Source organism: Lepidochelys kempii, chromosome 6, assembly GCF_965140265.1.
Source record: "Lepidochelys kempii isolate rLepKem1 chromosome 6, rLepKem1.hap2, whole genome shotgun sequence".
NCBI classification, from domain to species: Eukaryota; Metazoa; Chordata; order Testudines; family Cheloniidae; genus Lepidochelys; species Lepidochelys kempii.
The window spans coordinates 130,650,578-130,672,341 of NC_133261.1; the positions used below are offsets into that span (position 1 = coordinate 130,650,578).

Consider the following 21,764-nt stretch of genomic DNA (forward strand, 5'->3'; position numbering starts at 1 on the left):
CTAAGAGATAGCCATCCCTCCCCTCCTACTGCTTGAGCCTGCTAATACAGGTGAGCAACTTTGCCAAAGAAGCCGGTGGGATTACTCACCTAAGCAGAATTGCTTACAAACTTTTTTGCAGATCAGACTATAGGTACAGATCAAATGTGGAAAAGTTGTATATGTAATATACATTTTCTGTGTGTATGTACAGACAAACACTCACACACACATATGTAGGTATCAAGAAATTCCTGAAGTCTTCTTCCCACATCCCAGTATATTTGTAGACCCAAACACAGACACAAAAATAAAAGAAATACAGTAGAACCTCGGAGTTATAAATACCAGAGTTACGAACTGACCGGTCAACCACACACCTCATTTGGAACCGAAAGTGCATAATGGGGCAGTGGCACAAACACACAAAAAAAGCAGGTTTCAGAGTAACAGCCGTGTTAGTCTGTATTCGCAAAAAGAAAAGGAGTACACAAGTACTCCTTTTCTTTTTACAAAAAAAGCAAGTTCAGTACAGGTCTGTGTTAAACATAAGCTACTAAAATAATAAAGGGAAAGTTTTTTAAAGAAAGATTTGACAAGGTAAGGAAACTGTTTCTGTGCTTGTTTCATTTAAATGAAGATGGGTAAAAGCAACATTTTTCTTCTGTTCCAGAGCTGTCTTAAGTCAATTGTTCAGTTGTAAACTTTTGAAAGACCAACCATAACATTTCGTTCAGAGTCACAAACATTTCAGAGTTACAAGCAACCTCCATTCCCAAGGAGTTCGTAACTCTGTGGTTCTACTGTAAAAGCAATTGACCTTCATTATTAAGCATCATACAAATACAACACCTAACTTATCTACACAGGCAAACATTCCATCAGTAAGTGAAAAAAATGGCCTTTTAAGTGATGCTAGAATGATTGACTTTTCCACTGCCTATCCCTCAGGCAACAGAGTAATTTACAACATGTTTCCGTCAGTTATTGGAAACAGCACTTGTTTAAATTTGTCCCCACATCACCAGCATTTTAAACACTGCAAAGCAACATCAGTAGCAAAAACCAAATGCTTATTGGTCTTCCCCAAATTTAGGAATATAATATTTTCCATCACAGATCCACATCACCCATTACTCTGTTATTCGTCATGGAAAAGCAAAACTGGAATTCTAATTGCAAATAATATAGAGAGAGCTGTACCCAATTTTTGCCCAGTTGCTAGAAAATACTCAGATATCACTGACATGGACATATTCAAAGTGGATACGATGACGAGAAGGAAAAAACCTTAGCCTGAAGTCAGGTGAAGTAGAAAAACCTTGAGATACACAGATTGATAGAAGGATTTGACTGGGACAGACTTAAGTGATGAGACGGCCAGATCACTTATTTTGTCTTTGGATAGCAAAAAAGATATGAGTGACCCCAAGCGTGGCTATTAGTATAATTAAAGACTGGTGGCTCCAGGAGAGGAATGTCAGTCTAGTGGACTCAGTGTCTGAAGGCACTTCCACTAGTTTTATACATAATGCTCTCCCGGGGTTTCGTGCAGCTTCATCCATTGCTGAATTTGGGAGGTGGGTTTGGTAGGATCTTGTATCTAGATAGATCTGCTAGCTATTACTATCAGGTATTGCTGTTGAAGGCCCACTTTTCTGGGCTGATATAGGGGGACATTGATGAAAAATAATTTCCCATCCATTGATTTGTTTTTTTTCTGAATCCTCTTATACCAGCCCAGACATCCCACCAGGGTTTACTCCATATTAAGGCTTGGGGATAATTCTCCACTGTAGGGGCATTTATTGTTGATATAAGGTTCCTACTAGATGAACCAGCTGAAAAGTGACCTCCAAGAGAAATGATATCACAGTTCTTATTCCTTCCTGTCTCAGCCTACCAGGAGACAGGAGTACATACTCTTGCCTAGGCTGACATAGAAGAACCTGGAGAAACCAAATTAACAGGGAGGAGTCACCACTCATGGCCACAAAAATCTAGATAAATTCATTGAATGGGATATTATTTCATTAGAAAAACCTACTACAGTCAGGGACTGCCTTGATACAGAACGTACAGTGAAAAGCAGTTACCTGGTAAAAAAAAACTTTTTTGGCATTCTGCTTGCCGTCTAAATTAGAGAGCCTTAAAATTTTCCTGGTTATAATCATTATGATGCAATGGTACTTAGACTCACGAACATTCATATAACTTCTGTTGTAACACTAGAATGTCTGTCTCCCAAGGATAATTGTTTGAGAGAGTGAAGTGTACTTCCTTTGCAATTTCTCCTTAAATGTTTTTTTCAGAGAGGCTAGAATTCTGAAATGCGGGTACAAATAATGCAAGTGAGTCAGATATGTGTATAAGTCCTATACCACAAGGTAATAAGTTTCCTCCTGGCCATGAACATCTCCAGTTGAAGTTTTATACAAGGCCATTTTATCCTGAAACAGCTGAGGATTTGTCATATCTTGTCAAAGGTCCTCACCTAGATTCTACTGCAAGCTCTGGCCTGTTGTAACAATTGTTTTTTTTTTCCTTTTTCTCTGTGTCCTTTATAAAAGGTTGAATACATTTTTAATAGTGGTTGTTGCCATGGAACTAAGCAGACCAAGCCCTCTCACCCCAAGTAATGTTAAATCTTTAGTGTTGTACAGGGACAGGGTTATGTTAACACATTTGACTCTCTGGGCCTGTTTATGACTTTGAAATTAACACAACAGGTCTCCATCCTGACTGTGGTGTTCATTGTTGCTTTTTACCTTTTTTTAATGCAAGCTACAACTGTTATTACCTGAAAAGATAAAATAAATAATGAATGAGTGTTCTGAGGTGGTTATTTCTTCCAATCAATAGGTATAGTCGGGTGATGCTGAGTTTGAGGCTCATTATTTAAAGATCTTTTGCCTTTTTTAAACAAACAAACGTTTATTTAAAAGGCAAATATCTCATGAGAGTAAATACCCCATATTTGCCCCTATGCGGACGTTATCTGGGGTAGGGAGTGAGAATTCTTAACTTAAACTTGTGGAATTTTCTATGGCATTCTTCTATCAGGAGTGAGAGCTTCTTTGACGCAGAAGATATGGTGGAGTTTCACCCCTCCCCCCCAAATTTTTGGTTCCCTATGATTTCCCTGAGAATTTGGAATCCTCCAGAGCTAAGGTGCATCCACAAGGATGTCACTCATCTTGTCCGCACCTCCATCTCGTTGCATCCCATGAACTCATAGTTCCTACAGGAACTTCCCAGATCACATGCTACCTGCCTTGTAGTGGGTTGTGGGGTGAGGGGACAAAGCTTCAAATAATATGAGGAGGAACCAATGCAAATTACTATTCACTCTGTGAACAACAAGGTATTTGGTTGGGGGGGGGAAGGAACGTTGGAATCTAAGGTAGCCCCAATTACCCCTTCTTCCCTACCCAATGTTGCTGGGGGAAGGGAAGTGGATGGGGGATGAGGGCCTTACCTTGTTGACCTGAATACACAGATCACAAAGTTGTTGCAATAACATGACCAGATACTTTTTGCCCACCCCTATTTGGAGAGACGCTCTGGCAACTATACCATCAGAATCTATTGTAAACTCTCTCACTGTTAGAGCTTTGCAGAGAACAGCAATTCCGTTTAGTGGCGGATTTCAGAATTTCAAAACTTAGTTATTTTCTTATTGGGAACAAAAGCCAAAAAATGCAAAATTCTTTGTGAAACAGAATCTGAAAACTGTTGGTTTAGAAACACTGGAATGTTTTGCTTCAATAGGAAGTGCCACCCAGCAGGCTGAAGAGGAGCCCGATGCATAAGAGCTCTGGGAGTGCAGCGGAGCTGGAACCTCAGAGCTTGGGCGCCAGCATTCCCAGAGCTTCCACAGGATTGGCTCCTCATCAGCCCACCGGATAGCTTACCAGTGAGCTGTAAGACTGGAATCCTTGGCTCCCCAGATACCTGCCAGGTGAGCTGATGAGGAGCCAGGCAAATGAGCTGGCAGGAAATCAGGTAGGTTTTGAAACCAGCCTGCATTCTCCAATGGCAAACTGAATAGTTGAAGGGTTTCTGGCTGTATTTCAAGGAATCCCTGTTGAGGTTACAGGGACAAACCATCCCAATGAGTCGAAAGAATAGTAAATATGGCAGGCGGCCAGCTTGGCTTAATGGTGAAATCCTAGCGGATCTTAAGCATAAAAAAGAAGCTTACAAGAAGTGTAAGGTTGGACATATGACCAGGGAAGAGTATAAAAATATTGCTCGGGCATGTAGGAATGATATCAGGAGGGCCAAATCGCACCTGGAGCTGCAGCTAGCGAGAGATGTCAAGAGTAACAAGAAGGGTTTCTTCAGGTATGTTGGCAACAAGAAGAAAGCCAAGGAAAGTGTGGGCCCCTTACTGAATGAGGGAGGCAACCTAGTGACAGAGGATGTGGAAAAAGCTAATGTACTCAATGCTTTTTTTCCCTCTGTCTTCACAAACAAGGTCAGCTCCCAGACTGCTGCGCTGGGCATCACAAAATGGTGAAGAGATGGCCAGCCCTCTGTGGAGATAGAGGTGGTTAGGGACTATTTAGAAAAGCTGGACATGCACAAGTCCATGGGGCCGGACGAGTTGCATCCGAGAGTGCTGAAGGAATTGGCGGCTGTGATTGCAGAGCCATTGGCCATTATCTTTGAAAACTCGTGGCGAACGGGGGAAGTCCCGGATGACTGGAAAAAGGCTAATGTAGTGCCAATCTTTAAAAAAGGGAAGAAGGAGGATCCTGGGAACTACAGGCCAGTCAGCCTCACCTCAGTCCCTGGAAAAATCATGGAGCAGGTCCTCAAAGAATCAATCCTGAAGCACTTGCATGAGAGGAAAGTGATCAGGAACAGCCAGCATGGATTCACCAAGGGAAGGTCATGCCTGACTAATCTAATTGCCTTTTATGATGAGATTACTGGTTCTGTGGATGAAGGGAAAGCAGTGGATGTATTGTTTCCTGACTTTAGCAAAGCTTTTGACACGGTCTCCCACAGTATTCTTGTCAGCAAGTTAAGGAAGTATGGGCTGGATGAATGCACTATAAGGTGGGTAGAAAGCTGGCTAGATTGTCGGGCTCAACGGATAGTGATCAATGGCTCCATGTCTAGTTGGCAGCCGGTATCAAGTGGAGTGCCCCAAAGGTCGGTCCTGGGGCCGGTATTGTTCAATATCTTCATAAATGATCTGGAGGATGGTGTGGATTGCACTCTCAGCAAATTTGCGGATGATACTAAACAGGGAGGAGTGGTAGATACGCTGGAGGGGAGGGATAGGATACAGAAGGACCTAGACAAATTGGAGGATTGGGCCAAAAGAAATCTGATGAGGTTCAATAAGGATAAGTGCAGGGTCCTGCACTTAGGATGGAAGAATCCAATGCACCGCTACAGACTAGGGACCGAATGGCTAGGCAGCAGTTCTGCGGAAAAGGACCTAGGGGTGACAGTGGACGAGAAGCTGGATATGAGTCAGCAGTGTGCCCTTGTTGCCAAGAAGGCCAATGGCATTTTGGGATGTATAAGTAGGGGCATAGCGAGCAGATCGAGGGACGTGATCGTTCCCCTCTATTCGACATTGGTGAGGCCTCATCTGGAGTACTGTGTCCAGTTTTGGGCCCCACACTACAAGAAGGATGTGGATAAATTGGAGATAGTCCAGCGAAGGGCAACAAAAATGATTAGGGGTCTAGAACACATGACTTATGAGGAGAGGCTGAGGGAGCTGGGATTGTTTAGCCTGCAGAAGAGAAGAATGAGGGGGGATTTGATAGCTGCTTTCAACTACCTGAAAGGGGGTTCCAAAGAGGATGGCTCTAGACTGTTCTCAATGGTAGCAGATGACAGAACAAGGAGTAATGGTCTCAAGTTGCAGTTGGGGAGGTTTAGATTGGATATTAGGGAAATCTTTTTCACTATGAGAGTGGTGAAACACTGGAATGCGTTACCTAGGGAGGTGGTAGAATCTCCTTCCTTAGAGGTTTTTAAGGTCAGGCTTGACAAAGCCCTGGCTGGGATGATTTAACTGGGAATTGGTCCTGCTTTGAGCAGGGGGTTGGACTAGATGACCTTCAGGGGTCCCTTCCAACCCTGATATTCTATGATTCTATGATCTCCACTCACTATACTGAATATGGCCTTGCCTGCAGCTATACAGTGTATCTACCTGTCTAACTGTTACAAGTTTTCTGTACACATAAAACACTAATAGGAAGAGGTTGGAAACAAGATCAGGGTAAGGATTTAGGGATTTTGCTGTTTTAGAAGCTTTATGTTCTTTGGAACACTTAACAGGAAACTTCCTCAGCTGTATAGCGCCGTGGAAGTCACTGCACCAGCTGAGGATCTGGCCTAATTCATCTCTAATTCAGCAGTTCTTCTACTAGGTTCATTACACTGCAACCCCTTCATAGAATCATAGAAGACTATCAGGGTTGGAAGGGACCTCAGGAGGTCATCTAGTCCAACCCCCTGCTCAAAGCAGGACCAATCCCCAACTAAATCATCCCAACCAGGGCTTTGTCAAGCCTGACCTTAAAAATATCTAAGGAAGGAGATTCCACCACCTTCTGACAATAACAATTACTACAGGACCCCAGGAGGGGGTACTGAAGCCTGAGCCCACCCAAGCCCTACCACCCTGGCAGGGGGGCCAAAGCCAAAGCCCCACTGCCCCAGGTCAGAGACCCAAAGCCGAATCCCTAGGGCTTCAGCCCCAGGCAGGGCACCCGTAAGCTTAGCCCCGTCGCCCAGGGCTGAAGCACTCAGGCTTGGGCTTTCGCTTTGGCCCAGGGCCCCAGTAAGTCTATGCCAGCCTGCTGACCCCATTAAAATGGGGTCGTGACCCACTTTGGGGTCCCGAGCCGCAGTGTGATAACTGCTGCTCTAGTCTGTTGATGAAGGTCTAAACCTAGCTGCCAGCAGTATAGGGGCCCCAGAGGTAGTAGAACTGGAGGGCCACAAAAGATGGAAAGGGACAGGGCATGCACAGGAGGATTGGGTTTGGCATCATGGATGTGCAGATCCATCTGTGCTCTGTCTGTTCATCCGAGCACCTATGTAGAGGTGGCTGTCTCAGAGTTAACTTCTGCTACCTCAACATACTATGAACAAAATTCTTCTGCTTTGCATGACCATCTCTGCCCATGTATTTTCCTTCACACCAGAGATGCTTTTCCCTCCCTATGACTTTCAAGATACTTACAATCATTTGAAAAACGTCTTGCTGATTGTTACACAGGCATGAAGTACAACAGCTGAATGCCATCGCCTGTAACAAATGTTGTCTGAAACTGGTATGCTACAAGGTTTAGTTTCATTTAAAGTATGCTCGTTATGAGTCGTCTTTAAGCGGCAGGCAATTAGCATCGCCTTACCATTGGAGGTGCAGTTCCTATTTGTGTGGGTAGGACCAGATGTCCCAATTTTATAGGGACAGTCCTGATTTGGGACTATTTTTCTTATATAGGCTTCTATTACCTCCAACCCCCGTCCCGATTTTTCACATTTGCTGTCTGGTCACCCTAGTAGTGGTACCATTTTCAGTTTACATCATGCCTGGGTTCAATGCCAACAATTTGAAGGTTATTGGGATCTCTGCTCAATAAGGTAAAATCTATGAAGAATCTAAGAACAATATGTTTTGGATCAGATGCTGCTGTATGATAGTAACATTTTAACAACAAAACACACTCGGTAAAGATTTTTCTCCAGTAGCTATTTTCTGGCTAAAGGATTTTTTTCAATGGGAAATGCAGGTTCAGCAAAATTTAAAAATTCGAGGGGAAAAATTAAATGAAATATTTGTTTTAGTTTGGGGTCAGTTTGAATTGAAACATGTATAGTCATCCAATCAAACTGAAGCAGTTTATTGTCAAACTGGCATCTGCCTAAGCTGCCACGTTGCCTCATGGGAGTTGTAGTTTAGGTGTCTCATATCCCCATTCTTATTTTCATCAGAGCAAAAGCAAAGGTTGAAATATCAAAATTTCCCACCGGACCAAAGTCCCAGTTTTCACTCAGCTCCATTCCACAGTAACCTAATATCATTATCACAGCAAGACTTTTACTTATTAACATTGAACAATTTGAAATGTGCCATACAGTGCAGATAAATCCTACCTGATGAAAATTTTAGTCCTAGAGTGGCTGCATTGCAGGGCCTTTAATGGCTGCAGCCATAGCCAGTGTCTACTAAAAATTCCTTGATGTAAGGCTGCTTTACAGTCCATTAAACAGCTCACTTTGAGAGGTTTGGTTTATTTTTAAAGGTTTTACATTTTACTTTATCCTTTAAAGACAGGACATTTACCATGGGATGAAATCTGCCTTAGGACTTTTGGAAAGCACCAAAAAAAAAAAAGGAAAAGAAAGAGAGAGAGGGACAGAGAAAGAGAGTTTAATCAGCCTCCCGAGAAATAGGAGTGATCTGTAACTTTCTGTGCTCCATAGACTGTACACTCTTTTATCACACCATTCAAAGCCTCTTGTACTGCATGGTTTCAAACACAACCGCAAAAGTCTTCACTTCTCAACAGGCAGTTCCTTGAATGAAAGTTCTACCCCATTAATACCCGTCACACAGAAGGAAAGCTTCATACGGGAGAGCAGTTTCTCTGTTGGGAGTCTTGACGGGTTTGGAATGAGTAAGCTAGGTTTCATGCAGTATGTAATAACTGTACCTAGGGTTGGCTCTGAAAGTTAGACCTATTAGACAGTCCTTTTAATAGTGATATGTAGATTTCTCGTGTGCTTCTGGAGTAGGAGCCTTTCCAGGTTTCTTCTCTTTATTGGTCTGAAAGGAGCATAACGATGACACACAGCTTTTAAGAGTTTTCTCTAAAACTGTGCTTATCCACCACCAAATGTCTTCCCCTTTTGTACTCCGATTTCTCTGATCTAGAGAGCCACTCAGAAAGTTCTGGCTAGAGCAGAGCAAAAACCAGATTTTCTTTTCCTGGGAAATTCTACAGTGGCAATTTTTTTTTTTCATTCAAAGATGAAATGAAAACCATAAGATTTTAAATTTTTGTGCAAAAAAAAATAAAACCTATAAAAAGAAATATTTTTGGTTTGATTTTGACCATTGTAAATTGTTTTAATGTTTTATATAAAAACAATTTGATTTCAAAAAGTCATTGTGAAACAAAACATTCCATTCCTTTAATGTCAGAATGGGGTGTTTCAACATTATTGAAACATTTCATTTGTATTCAAATAACATTTTGTCAGAATCAACCCATTTTTTCCAAAAAGTATTGATTTTGAAAAAAATACTTCTGCCTTGCAATTAGAAAGCCAGTGGAAATTTAAAGCATATCAGTTTTTACATATTTTTTATTCCATTAACGTCAAAGTCTGACAAAGTGCTAAATTGCAAATCTAAATAGCTTTAAATAGTATTTCAGATCAGGGTATGGGAAAACTACCAGGCTTCTGCTACCTGGGGGACTAAACCAACTAAACAGGTAGATGGAAAAGACAAGAACAGGACTGCCCACCTGGTTTCCTGGAGGCAATACCCTGGTGAGAACCTTACCAAATTATCTCATATCCCCCTCAGCCACTGCAAAGGAAGAAGGTGCTGAGTTTTGTACCAGGGTATCACCCCTATTCTATTTTGTTCAGGTTCTTATACCATGTTTCTCATTGTAGTCCTGGCACCCTGCAAGGAGGCTCACCGTCTGGGAATACAAACATCAAAGTAGTAGGTTTTTCAAACAATCTGAACTCCATTCATGTCCAATTTTTTGTCTCTTCTCTGAGTTCATGGTCCTATAGCTGTTGTAGGTCTCCATCACCCTGGAGGGCCCCTATTCTCCATTGCAATCCAATCCCAGTATATCTCGTGAAGGAATAATTCCTGTTGTGTCTCCTCCTCTCCTTTAAAAAAAACAAACAAAAAACCAGAACACTGTAGCTGTCTGTAAAATTAAGTTTTATCTCCGCTAATGGACATCAACTAAAAAACATTGCAATATAGTACTCTGGATGTGTTACTTTTTTTAACCAATGTTCCCATTGATGGGTATCCATCTCTAATCTCATGGACACAAGGTAGATTCACCGTATTGTAACCCTTCTGGGGACATGTTATCATTATTTGCCATACTCATGTTGTTTTTGTGGCTTATCTTCTCTAATAATCTGTCTCCTACAGATCCTCCTGCTGTGGAACCAACGTTTCTGGAGATTCGACAGGGCCAGGGTCGAAGCATCACTATGAGTTGCCGGGTGCTGAGAGCGTATCCAACTCGGGTTCTGACATATGAGTGGAGACTAGGCAACAAGTTGCTGCGGACTGGTCAGTTTGATGCTCACGATTCTACAGAGTACATAGTGAGCAGCCTTTCCAGGGACAGTTATGGGATTTATAATTGTAACATCATAAATGAAGCCGGGGCAGGCCGATGCAGCTTCCTTGTTACAGGTAAGCTTTCCAAGGTGCTGGTAATGAGTTTTCCTGCAAAATGGTGTTTTCTAGCAGAGAGAATGAGAACAAAAGCATTTTGAGTATCCATGTGTGTCCCACAGTAATACCATGGCTGCTCCAATGGGTTTATTTTTAACATAAGATTTGCATCTCTGGTAACACACATTAGGTGACTTAATGCCTAATGCTTGAATTAAAGCAAGGTTGGTAATGAAGTAGGTTATTAAGCATGTTTCATTGGTGCAAGGACAAAAATTGCTGCCATTGGTCTCATTAAGGTACAAATCAAATATCCTTCATTATGTCTGCAGACGTTTGTGGTCAAGACTGTGACATAAGGCATTGCTGGGAGAGCAAACTGACGACAAACTTTACAATCAATCCTGACTTTCTCATTGGCTTAAGATAGGTTAAAAGAAGGGATGGGTCCTAACCAAAACTCACGATGCAAAAAACTCTTGTACAGTGAGGGTTTGAAATCTGGATCTCTCATTAAAAGACATACATAGAGAGTTTGATTCAGCGATGCAGTACCACAAAGTCGGATGTGATTTACGGCCTCAGCTTTAGTCTAGCCAATCACATAATTAATGTACTAAACTTCAACTTGAGTTTATAACATGTCTTTAATATTCAGCCTCAACCATAGGATGGGGCTGTAAAGCATTTATCAGAAATAAAAGTCTTGGTTCTTTTTCAGTTGGAAATTAGTTGCCATTGAAAGTATTCTTCCTCTTCGAGGGCCTGATCCCCATACGACCTCATGGCCTGATTTATGTTGGCAGTTAGCACTATGCCTGGCAGTAAATACTTCCAGGATTGTGCCCATAATGAAGCGATCATTGTGTATCATGGTTAAACCTGCCTCGCAAATCTTAAAAATAAAGGAGTGACAAGATTTATCTCAAAATTCAGCCCCCGTAGTCAACAGATGTTGAATATGGTGGTAGAAGAATCAAGACCAAGAAGACTCCAAAGTGTTTAAAGAAATTTTGTTGTTTTCTTTTAACAAGTGCTGCCTGACATCTTTTTCTTAGTGTTGGCACCATGGATCTTAACATGCCATGCAAAAGTGACTTGGTGAATACTTCAATGAATGATGTCTGTGGTCCTCATAAAATTTAATCAAGCTTTAGGTTGGCCTGTCTATTTTGATTCTAAATGAAGGCAGTTTTTACCAGTGACTCTATGTTTTTGAAATGACTGTGGTTCGCAAGCATTGATGTTTAATCCACAGGTGGCTTGGAAGGAAACACGAGAAAAAGTCCATTTCCTCAAATGAGTCAATGCAATCCAATTTATTGTTCATCACTCTTTGGACCCAGGATTGTGGAAAGCTATTCTAAGGCAATTATTTTGCTGAGATTGGGGTAATCTGTGTAGCCTCGGTGTGATTTATTACCGTGACAAAACAAGGAACCTAACTGAAATTAGCAATGAAATAGTTTTATGATGTACTATCCATCCCACTGTGTGCTACATCACTTTTTTATCTGTACCATTATGTGTATTTAGTTCTTGTAGTGTTATTAAAAACAGGAACATAACATCTTCTGATGTGACCTCTATGCTTTTCTCAGTCTTTCAGGTTAAAGCCTGCATGTTCACGGTTGGTAAATATGCCTTTTAGTGGTGTGCGGTCAAAACCCTACTCTCATATCAAGAGACAAATTGCAGCCAAGGGGACATATTCTGCTTCTAGATCTCAACAAGGCAGATGAAGTTTCCAGGATTGGAGAGAAAGAAAGTGGGGAGGGGAGCGAAGAAATGATTGAAGCCTGATAGAATTTTTTACAGAGCGTGAATTCAAAGAAATTAGCTCACATCTTACAGCAAAACCCCATTGTTTTGGAAACCACTGCAGGAATCTGACAGCAGGGTGCTTGTCTCTCAGAGTCAGTTTGAACAATGATAATCAGACTGGTCCATTTCTAGTCAATTTTATTTTTAAATTCTCATACAGTAACACAATGCCACAATGTTTGAGTTGCAAAGACTGTAGAGGAAAATGCATGCGCTCAGGGAAAAAAACTTACGGAATTAAAAACATATGTGGAAATATTAATATTGATCTTAGAATTTGTAAAATTCAATTTTACTAAACTTATATTTTTGAGCCAAATTTGAGAAAAACAAACAAATTTTGTGGAAAACAAAAAATTAATTACTCCAGTTTCACCGGTATGAGTCAGATAATATGATCTCAGTGTCCTTTAGAAAAACCACAAATCATGTGCAAAATGAAGATAAATTTTAACATTCACAAATGAAAATATTCTATATTTATCTCAAAGTCTTTGACATCACACATCGTAAGTGAAGATCAATGGAAAGCAATTTTCAGGCATTATATGGTGCAATTAAGATTCAGCAGAGACTGAAAGAAAATTGACAAAATGCTTGAATACAGAAAAATGACATGAATATTACTGAATGTTTATGAGCCCTCATGTATGTGGAAAAACTGTTTGAATGCTCAGTTATGAAGTGTAATCAGCAGATGAGAATTACTGCATGTAGTGTTGTGGAACGTGTGGGAAGAGGTAAATGGCAGACTTCTTGATGTAAGGCCACATTCAGAAGACTTTGTTCAACTCTCATTCAATTCAGTAGGAGATATTTTTCTGTGTGTGCAAGATCTCCTGAACTGTGTAGTTCCTGACTACAGTGTCTGGCCTGGATAGCCAAGCTGAGCATTAGACAGATGCACAAGAGGTGTCCCGACAAAGACACCTTCCCTTCCACTGTCCTAAGGCTGCTGAAATGCTCCAGAACCCAGTGGCTAGAGAAGATTCCAATCCCAGAAGGGGCCATTGTGATCATCTAGTGTAGCACAGGCAAGAGAACTGCTCCCACAAAAATTCCTAGAGCAGATCTTGGTGAGAAATATCTAGTCATGATTTAACAATTGCCACTGATACAGAATCCACCATAGCCCTCGTTAAATTATTTCAATAGTTAATTACTCTCATTGTTACAAATGTACACCTTATTTGCATTCTGATTTTGCCAGCTTCAACTTCCAGTCACTAGATTGTGTTACTCCTTTAACTGCTAGATTGAAGAGCCCATTGTCAAATATTTGTTCCTCATGTAGGGACTGTGATCAAATCACTCCTTAACTTTCTTTTTGTTAAGCTAAATAGATTGAGCTCCTCGATTCTCTGACTATGAGACATGTTTTCTAATCCTTTGGTTATTCTCATGGCTCTTCTCCAAACCCTCTCCAATTTATCAACATCCTTCCTGAAACTGTTAACACGAGAAGTGGGCACAGTATTTGAGCAGCAGTCACACCCGTGCCAAGTACAGAAATATAGAAACTTCCTGTACCTGCTCAAGATTCTCCTGTTTATAGATCCAAGGACCACGATATGCATCCGATGAAGTGAGCTGTAGCTCACGAAAGCTCATGCTCAAATAAATTGGTTAGTCTCTAAGGTGCCACAAGTACTCCTTTTCTTTTTGCGTATACAGACTAACACGGCTGTTACTCTGAAACCTGTCATTTGCCCTTTTGGCTACCATGTTGCACTGGGAGATCATGTTCAGTTAATTATCCACCATGACCCACAAATTGTGTAGAGTCATGCTTCCCAGGATAGAGTCCCCCATCCGGTAAGTGTGGGCTTCATTCTTTGTTCCAAGATGTTTACATTTGCCCATATTAAAACATATATTGTTTCCTTGTGCCCAGCTTACCAAGAAATCCAAATTGTTTTGTAGCAGTGATCTGACCTCTTCATTAGTTATCATTCCCCCAATTTTTGTGTCATCTACCAACTGTATCAGTGATGATTTTATATTCTGATCCAAGTCATTGAGAAAAATGTTCAGGATTTGCAAGGCCTTACACACCTCACCCTTCCCCGTGTGGCAGAAGTGGAGGGAAGGGATCCATGGAGTAGCCTTACCTATGGCTTAAGCTCTCCCACCCCTTCATTTCCACAAAGGTGGTGGGTGGGAAGTGGGACTCCATGCTGCACAGATTGCTCACCACCTGCACGCCTCCCCACGTCCAGCTACTTCTGTGGTAGTGTATGAATTTCACCTCAAAGAGACCTTCCATAGGCAGACAGGGGGAGCTGGAATGGCCTCTGAGTCTTCTGAAATTCATTACTCAGTCAAATAGTTCCATGATGGCAAATGGACTGTTGTTATAATTATACATTTGTAGGACTAGCACTGAAATATGAAATATTATTAGCACTACAGGTTCTGCTGCCTATGCTCAAGGTTACCTGACACTTCACATTTTAAGACCCTGTTTTAGTTGCTTATGGCTTTGCCAAACTTTGACCATTGGACTGAAATTTTCCATGTTGGGTGTCTGCCTCAGGCTGAATTATTTGGGAAATTTTCAGCAAGAACAGTTGTTATTTGCAAGCATAAAATTAGGGAAAATGATGTTGGTTTTATACATTAAAAAATACTTCAAATGATTTTGTTGAGAAACTCTAGCAACTCCATGCATTGTAGCAGGCACTTGAAACTGAGCCACAGGGTCGCCCTGATGTCAGGGATGTACCGTTTCCTATCCCTGTGAAAATCCATCCACATTTGTCCAAGTTACGACTCTGAAATTAAGGTTGCGCAGGCAACCTTAGAATCATAGACTATCAGGGTTGGAAGGGCCTCAGGAAGTCATCTAGTCCAACCCCCTGCTCAAAGCAGGACCAATCCCCGACTAAATTATCCCATCCCAACCTTTACTCTGGCATTTCCTTACTTTTGTGTGCTTGACTTGCAACCTTCACATTCATTTAATTAACATAGGGGTTTGTATGTAGTGTATTATCAAATGAATATAAAGGAGATAATATTCTGTAATAATCCCCTTCACACATTATTTCCTTTTAAAGTTTATAGAAATGCCTGGATCCATGGATAGTTGCCTTTAAAAATAAATATGAGAGCTAGTTGACATTTTTTTATTAAAACTGATTTTATGGAGAATTTTTATGCTGCCATCCTTCCATTCTTTACTGATTGCATCTCTCAGATCAGCCGTTCCATGATTTTGCCCAGGACTAATTCCAAACCAATTGGTCTACAGTTACATGAGTCATTCCTTTCACCTTTTAAAAATATTGGCAAAACATTAGGTTTTGCCAGTTCTCTGGAACTTCCCCAGTGTTCGGAGATGTATTAAAACTCTCCCTCTGTGGCTCAGAGTGCTTCTTGGTCAAGTCTTTAAAAATATTAGGCTTTGGAAGTTTAAAAATATGATCTCAGAGGCAAACTGAGTTCTTTTCTTCTTGGGGCTTGTAAGCATGTGGACTGACCCCTGCGGCGCCTCCTGCTGGTCTTTGTCGGGAATTAGCCCACCAGGCTCCGGAGCGCCCTCTGCAGGCCGGTGGTCTGCCTTACCGCTGGCCCCTCATCCCTGCCGGACCCGGTGACCCTTGTCTCCTGGGTGGCTGCCCCCTGGCAGTACACCTGCTGTCTCTCAGGCTCCCCCACAACCCACTATCCCCACCTTGCCTCAGTGTAAGGCTACTGCCAGTCACCAACTAGCCCCCGCTCACTGGGGCAGACTGCAGGGTAAAAGCCACTCATCACTGGCAAGGAGGGGTTTGGACCTGCTGCCTCGGCCTACCCATGGGCTGCCCCCTTTGCAACCCCAGTATCTGCCTGGCCTTCCACTAGGCCGCAGCCTGGGATTTTCCAGGCCGGAGCTCCCCAGCTCTCTTGGCCTTTCCCCAGCACTGCTCCAATCTAGGTAATCTCTGCTCCCTGCAGTTAGGTCCCTCCCTCTCCAAAGGTGAGAGAAAGAGTGTCTCAGCTCCTGGCTCACTGCCTAATTATAAGGCCAGCTGAGCCCTAACTGGGGCGTGTCCCAGCTGCGGCTGCTTCCCCAGTTAGCCCAGGCTTCTTGTTCCCAGCCACAGCCCTCTCCTGGGCTGTTCTAAGCCCTTCAGGGCAGGAGCGGGTGTCTACCCTGCTACAGGGCTGTTCTATAACCTACTAGTCCCTCTGTGTGTTACAAGTTCCCCTCCGTGCACCAGCACAGAGAATATTCGTTATTTGAGTCCCCCAGCTATAGAGCCTTGGCTCTTCAGTTCAAGCCGCTGCAGCTCATGCTTTTAGCTTTGGAAGTCCCTTGTTCAGTCCCTGATGAGGCAGTCATTTGCACAACTGATAATGGCTTTGCAGGCCTACTTCGGCCCTTCGAAATAGCTGTATGAACTTCTTATTGTCAAAATATGCCCTCCATGATACCTGTTCACCCCTATTCCTTCAATGGACATGTGTAGATGCAACTGACAGGGACTTAATATACACTTCTGTCAATGCTGCACAAAGAGGGATAGAATCAGACTCAGTTCCTCTTGGCTGTATTGGTTCTGCAGGGAGGGCAGGAGTCAACAGCCGCGAAAACTTACTGTCATTTCTAAATTAAAACAACATGACTAAATATACACAGGGAGCAGAGCTGCTGGGTAACGAGGGAGCATTTTTTAACCTTGTTCCTTTCAGAGTAGGATTCCACTTCAAGCAGTCGGTATATCCCTTCCATTCTGCATGGGGACTTCAAGTCCTTTGCATGACTTTCTTCCATTGTTCTAAGAAAGCAGGTTATTAAGAGTCTGGACTCATCACATTTTACCCTTGTGCTTATATCTGTACAGCACTCTGCACCTGCGCCGTGCAGTATCGACTTGAAGTGGTATCAGAGTGATTGCACTGTATTTGATTAAACCCACTATACACCTCACTCCTGTGACGCCATCTTAAAATATTTGGTATGCGTTTGGAGTTGTATGTTTCTAATGGAGTTATTACCTGAGTTAAACCTATTCTGTCTCTTTGATTTGTGTTATCTCAGATTGTGTGATCCATTTAGAGTAGGGTCTTGCCAGGGAAACATGAAATATATATTGTTTGCAGCAAAACCAGAACGTTCACTTCCCAGCTCTTTTCTTACAAATTCTCAAAAGACCACATGAGGCAACAAGGAAAGTCACAGATTTTAGAAAGTCTTATTTGACCGCATCAGGATTTGTTTCAGGATTCAGGAATGTGCTTGAGCAAATGATCCCAAACCGATGTCAGACAGCATTTATCTTCCTAGGGTAGCATGGCCCATTCTGCCAGTGGGATCGTCAGGAACCCAGCTCGTGTTCGATCCAAATAATTCAGCTAAATGCTACTTGAATTAGACGTTGACTGTATGGAATGTGTAATGGTAGCTCTAGTTTCTAATGTTGCCGAGAGAGCTCTTGTGAAGACTATCAAAGAGAGTGGGGCTAAGAGAAGTAAGAAGGGAAAGGGTGGATGAAGAATGGAGAGGGGCTTGGTAAAAGAGGAGAGAAGTAAAACCCAGGAAGAGGCAGGAGTGGAGGAGGATAAAATGATGCAAATTCAGGCATCAAGGAATGAAAGGCCCAACAAGGGAAAGGTGAATTACTTGACTAAAGAACACTGAAATTGACATTAACCTTTGCTCTTAAAACACTGGCCTTTTATTTTTGCCATTGATGAAATGCCATTTGACTATGATAGACTACAGCAGCTCAACTGGGTAGATAGCCAGATCTGTCGGAGTCTCTCTTTGCTATAGGCCTTTTGGCTGCTCGGGAGAGAAGAAAGGTGACTTGAATGTTCAGAAACATGGAGAACCAGCCTGTTATATTTCTCATTTGCAATAGTTTTACTTAGAGTCATCTTTTTCCATTTTTTTTTTTGGCTAATTTTGTGTGTGCAAAGTGTTTAGGGCCAGATAATGATATGCTTACATTGAGTAGTCCCTGGGACAGCTCTAGGAAGAATTATTATTCAGCTTGAGCAAGGGTATTTGAATCTGTCCCTCAATAATTAAAACATGTCTGGTTCCTGTTAATCCATCCCAGCCCACCTTAGTAGTTCCCTTCAGGTACCGAGGTCACATTTCTGGCAATCTGTGTCTGTTGAATGTGGTCACAATTATTATTATCTGCTATTTGCTATTATCTGTCAATAGCAAACCGAAAGTAGGAAAGGCAGAACAAGGGACAGACTCTTCCTGTTTGCAGTGCTTTTGATTTACTGATAGACATTTCTAAAGACTAGTAGCTCTGAAGTGACAAAAGGTAAACCGATGAGCTGAAATCAGTGTGGAAAAACTTACCAACTTTTTTTTCACTTCATTAATGTATAAAGAGCTAATTAAAGGGACTATTTAGATGTATGGGTTGCAGGACTGAGCCGTAACCCGTTAGCTCAGTACTTCAAAAACATAAAACCATTCTCTGTTTGCCTGATCCCAATTTGAAAGGACACGATCAACCTGAAATCTGCTCAGTATCAAAAATAGAGCGAAAAGTAGTTTCAGGTACTACATCATCCCCCAATTCCCCCAGCTCCTTTTAATGGATTGGCAGTTATATTTTCCTATTTCAAAACCATATTTTTCTCTCTCCTGTTGATGTGTTGGAAGGTGCTTGTAAAGATATGGGGAAACTGACTAAATATCTGATTTATATGGGGGAAACAATGAAAATGTCTAAACACAAAGTGCAATTAAAAAAATCTTATTTTTTTCCTCTCTAATCTGTTTCCATTTTAATCATCTTAAATGTTACTTGTAACAACCATAGGTAAAAAAAATGTCAGGCGGAAGTGTGGTTTTTAAACTGATGGTGTCTCTGGAATGTGAAGGAGATTAAGACACCATCACAGGTGAATAGCAACTCTAATAATCAATGATCCTTTAGCATGCCAATGTGGGAAAGGTATGTTCTTTGGATGAACTGCAGGCATTCCTGAAGATATGGAGCACCAAGAACAGTACCAAGCTTCAATTTCTCTTACATAAATGCCCCATAGTTAGTTACCCTTCACTGAATTTTCTGATGTTTTTTAAGAAATGTAACAATTTTTCTCCCAAACTTTTAATTGTCAGTTTTATTAGGATGTCATTCAGTTCCACTGACGTCAGTGGCAAAACTCATTACTTCAGCAACTCCAAGGTTTGACCTAGTCTGTTGGCTCCAGTGTTTTCTGAGTGATATCTGTCATAGTTCGGCATATGTTAATTGCTAGGATTTTGGTTTCACATCAGTAGTTTCTAACGTTTGCTGTGAGGATCTGCTCTGTTCTATATAGGTTCTTATATCATAATCATCCCTGTAGTATCTGAGTGCCTTCCAGTAATGCGTTAAGCGACGTGAGTAACATCTGTTAGCTGGTTGCCATTAACATTAATCTAAAGATTCTTTCTTTGGCATTGCTGTTTGTTTGTTTTTTCTCGCTTTATCTTGAAGCCCAAATTGTCTCTGCAAATGGTAGCCTCAAGGGCCATTATTGGAATTCATTGTGAAGATTTTGCAAAGTAGGTCTCTGTTGCAGGGATCCTGTGCCAATCTTCTGATGCTTTGTGCTGTGTTATGAGTGAATTCAATCAGGGCTTTTTAGCTTTTGCTCTTCCCGGAGGTATTTGTTAGCTGTTTTATCATCTTGGTGCAGCTTAACTCACATTTAATGTCAGAACAATCCAAATGTTTCATCACAGTGAAGACATGAAAAGACAAATTACTTTAAAGAACTTCTGCAATTGTATATCCCACAGATCACTCAAGATTCACTTTTAAAACAGACTTCCCATTTTAAGATGTCTGAAATGAATCTAAAGAAGTTCCTATGCTCTAATGTGAATCTATGGTGTTTTGGTCTTCTAATGATCTCGTTTTTGCTTCCAAGAAAATCTATCATCTGTCTCATCCTGTCTGATTCTCAGTCAAATGACTTGTTTTCTTAATTAGTGTCTGACAGACTATTTTTAAATCTGTATTAACTCATTTTGTAACAGTTATCCACAAAAGTCTAAATACTCACAGAACCTGCAGCTAGCCCATCATTCAGGTATTTTTCTGAAAATAAAGTGGTCCTTTAACTCTCATCTGGTGTCTAGGTTGCTCATAATCTCATGACTGCATTGTTACAGGTCACTTCTGATTGACTACTTGCATTGGATCTTAGTGAAGTAACCCACTTACTGCTTTCAGATAGGTTTCAGAGTAACAGCCGTGTTAGTCTGTATTCGCAAAAAGAAAAGGAGTGTGCCACAAGTACTCCTTTTCTTTTTGCTTTCAGATATTATTTCATGTACCTTACAATTAGCTGTGACATTTTCTTGAACTGTTAAGATACTGCTTGTAGTTTGACCCCAGGTTCACTCACTGACTGCATTCTAATCTATCAAGACATACTCAGATAGTTTGCCTTAATGGACAATTTTCTCCCAGTTCTCCTTTTGAAATCTGCCATACTGCACGGTTGAGTCCAAAGTCTGATTCCTTTTGCTCTTTATCTTCTTCTCTTCCGTCATATTATTGAGAGCCTTTGGTTGAATTTTCATCTCCTTGCTGTGATTTACAGATTTACAGCTCGAGCAAAGATGGTATCTCATTGACTTCTGTTTTTGAAATTTGCTTTTAAGCCATGCAAAAGTGGAGGAGGAGGAGTTTTCTTCTTTACGTCTCAGTGCCAGTAAGATCAGCCGTCTGAGTTTCAAAGGTGCTGGTCATGTGCAGAGCCCCCTGACTTAAGTGGGACTTGTGAACACTCAGCATTTTTGAAAAATCAGGCCACCAGTGTTTGACTGGAGCATCAGCTGCTTCTCCAGCTTGATGTCTACATCTCCTGAATGACAACCCACTGTTTAATTCAACTTGGAGATGGATTTGGCATATTTTACATACTCTCACAAGAATGTTAAATGGCAGAGTGGCATCGGATTTATATACTGTATGTAGGGTGTCATTGCTTAAGTGTATCAGGGTTTAGACTGAGATCCCACTGAAATTGTTGCTTTAGGTTTTCATACACTTTGTGTATGTCAGTTCCCACCCAAATAAACTATGATTAATAAGTATAATAATGGCAAAAGGCCCTGTCCTGCCAGCTCCTCTGCAGCGGAGGAGACCCCCAGCTATGGTAGAACTTTGTCATCTTATTTGTAGTAGAGAGCTCACCCCATAGATACTGTAGAATTCTACTCCATGAGGGCTTCTTCTGCACTGCTGTGGAGAAGGGAATTGTCCTCGATGATCCTGAGAGCAATCAATATCACTAACAGGAGGCATGAATTAATGCTGTTACTAAACAATAAAGAGCTCTCTGATGCCAATATACATGCCACTCCCCCTTTGTTTCTCTTATTTCTTAAATTCATTATCACATTAGAGTGAACATATATTATTTTGTGTGTCTCTTTGGCATGCATACTAACAGAAATCCTGGATCTATTTACTCCCAGAATTCTGTGCCAAAAAATTAAAAATTCTGTATGCAATGTTTTGAAATTCTTCATATTTTATTTGTCAAAATAACACAATATATTCACACCAGTTTC

At 41.4% G+C, this 21,764-nt stretch overlaps 1 protein-coding gene across 6 annotated transcripts in view; it reads left to right on the top strand.

The window, feature by feature from the left end:
- Window positions 1-21,764, top strand: part of MDGA2 (MAM domain containing glycosylphosphatidylinositol anchor 2) — a 664,067-nt gene that overhangs the window by 511,835 nt on the left and 130,468 nt on the right. For 5 of the 6 annotated variants that reach the window (XM_073350233.1, XM_073350236.1, XM_073350237.1 and 2 more), the window contains one exon: window positions 10,157-10,426. In XM_073350233.1, coding sequence (XP_073206334.1) covers window positions 10,157-10,426 — 270 coding nt within the window. The remainder of the gene's footprint in view (window positions 1-10,156; window positions 10,427-21,764) is intronic. The other variant, XM_073350235.1, reaches the window with a different exon arrangement.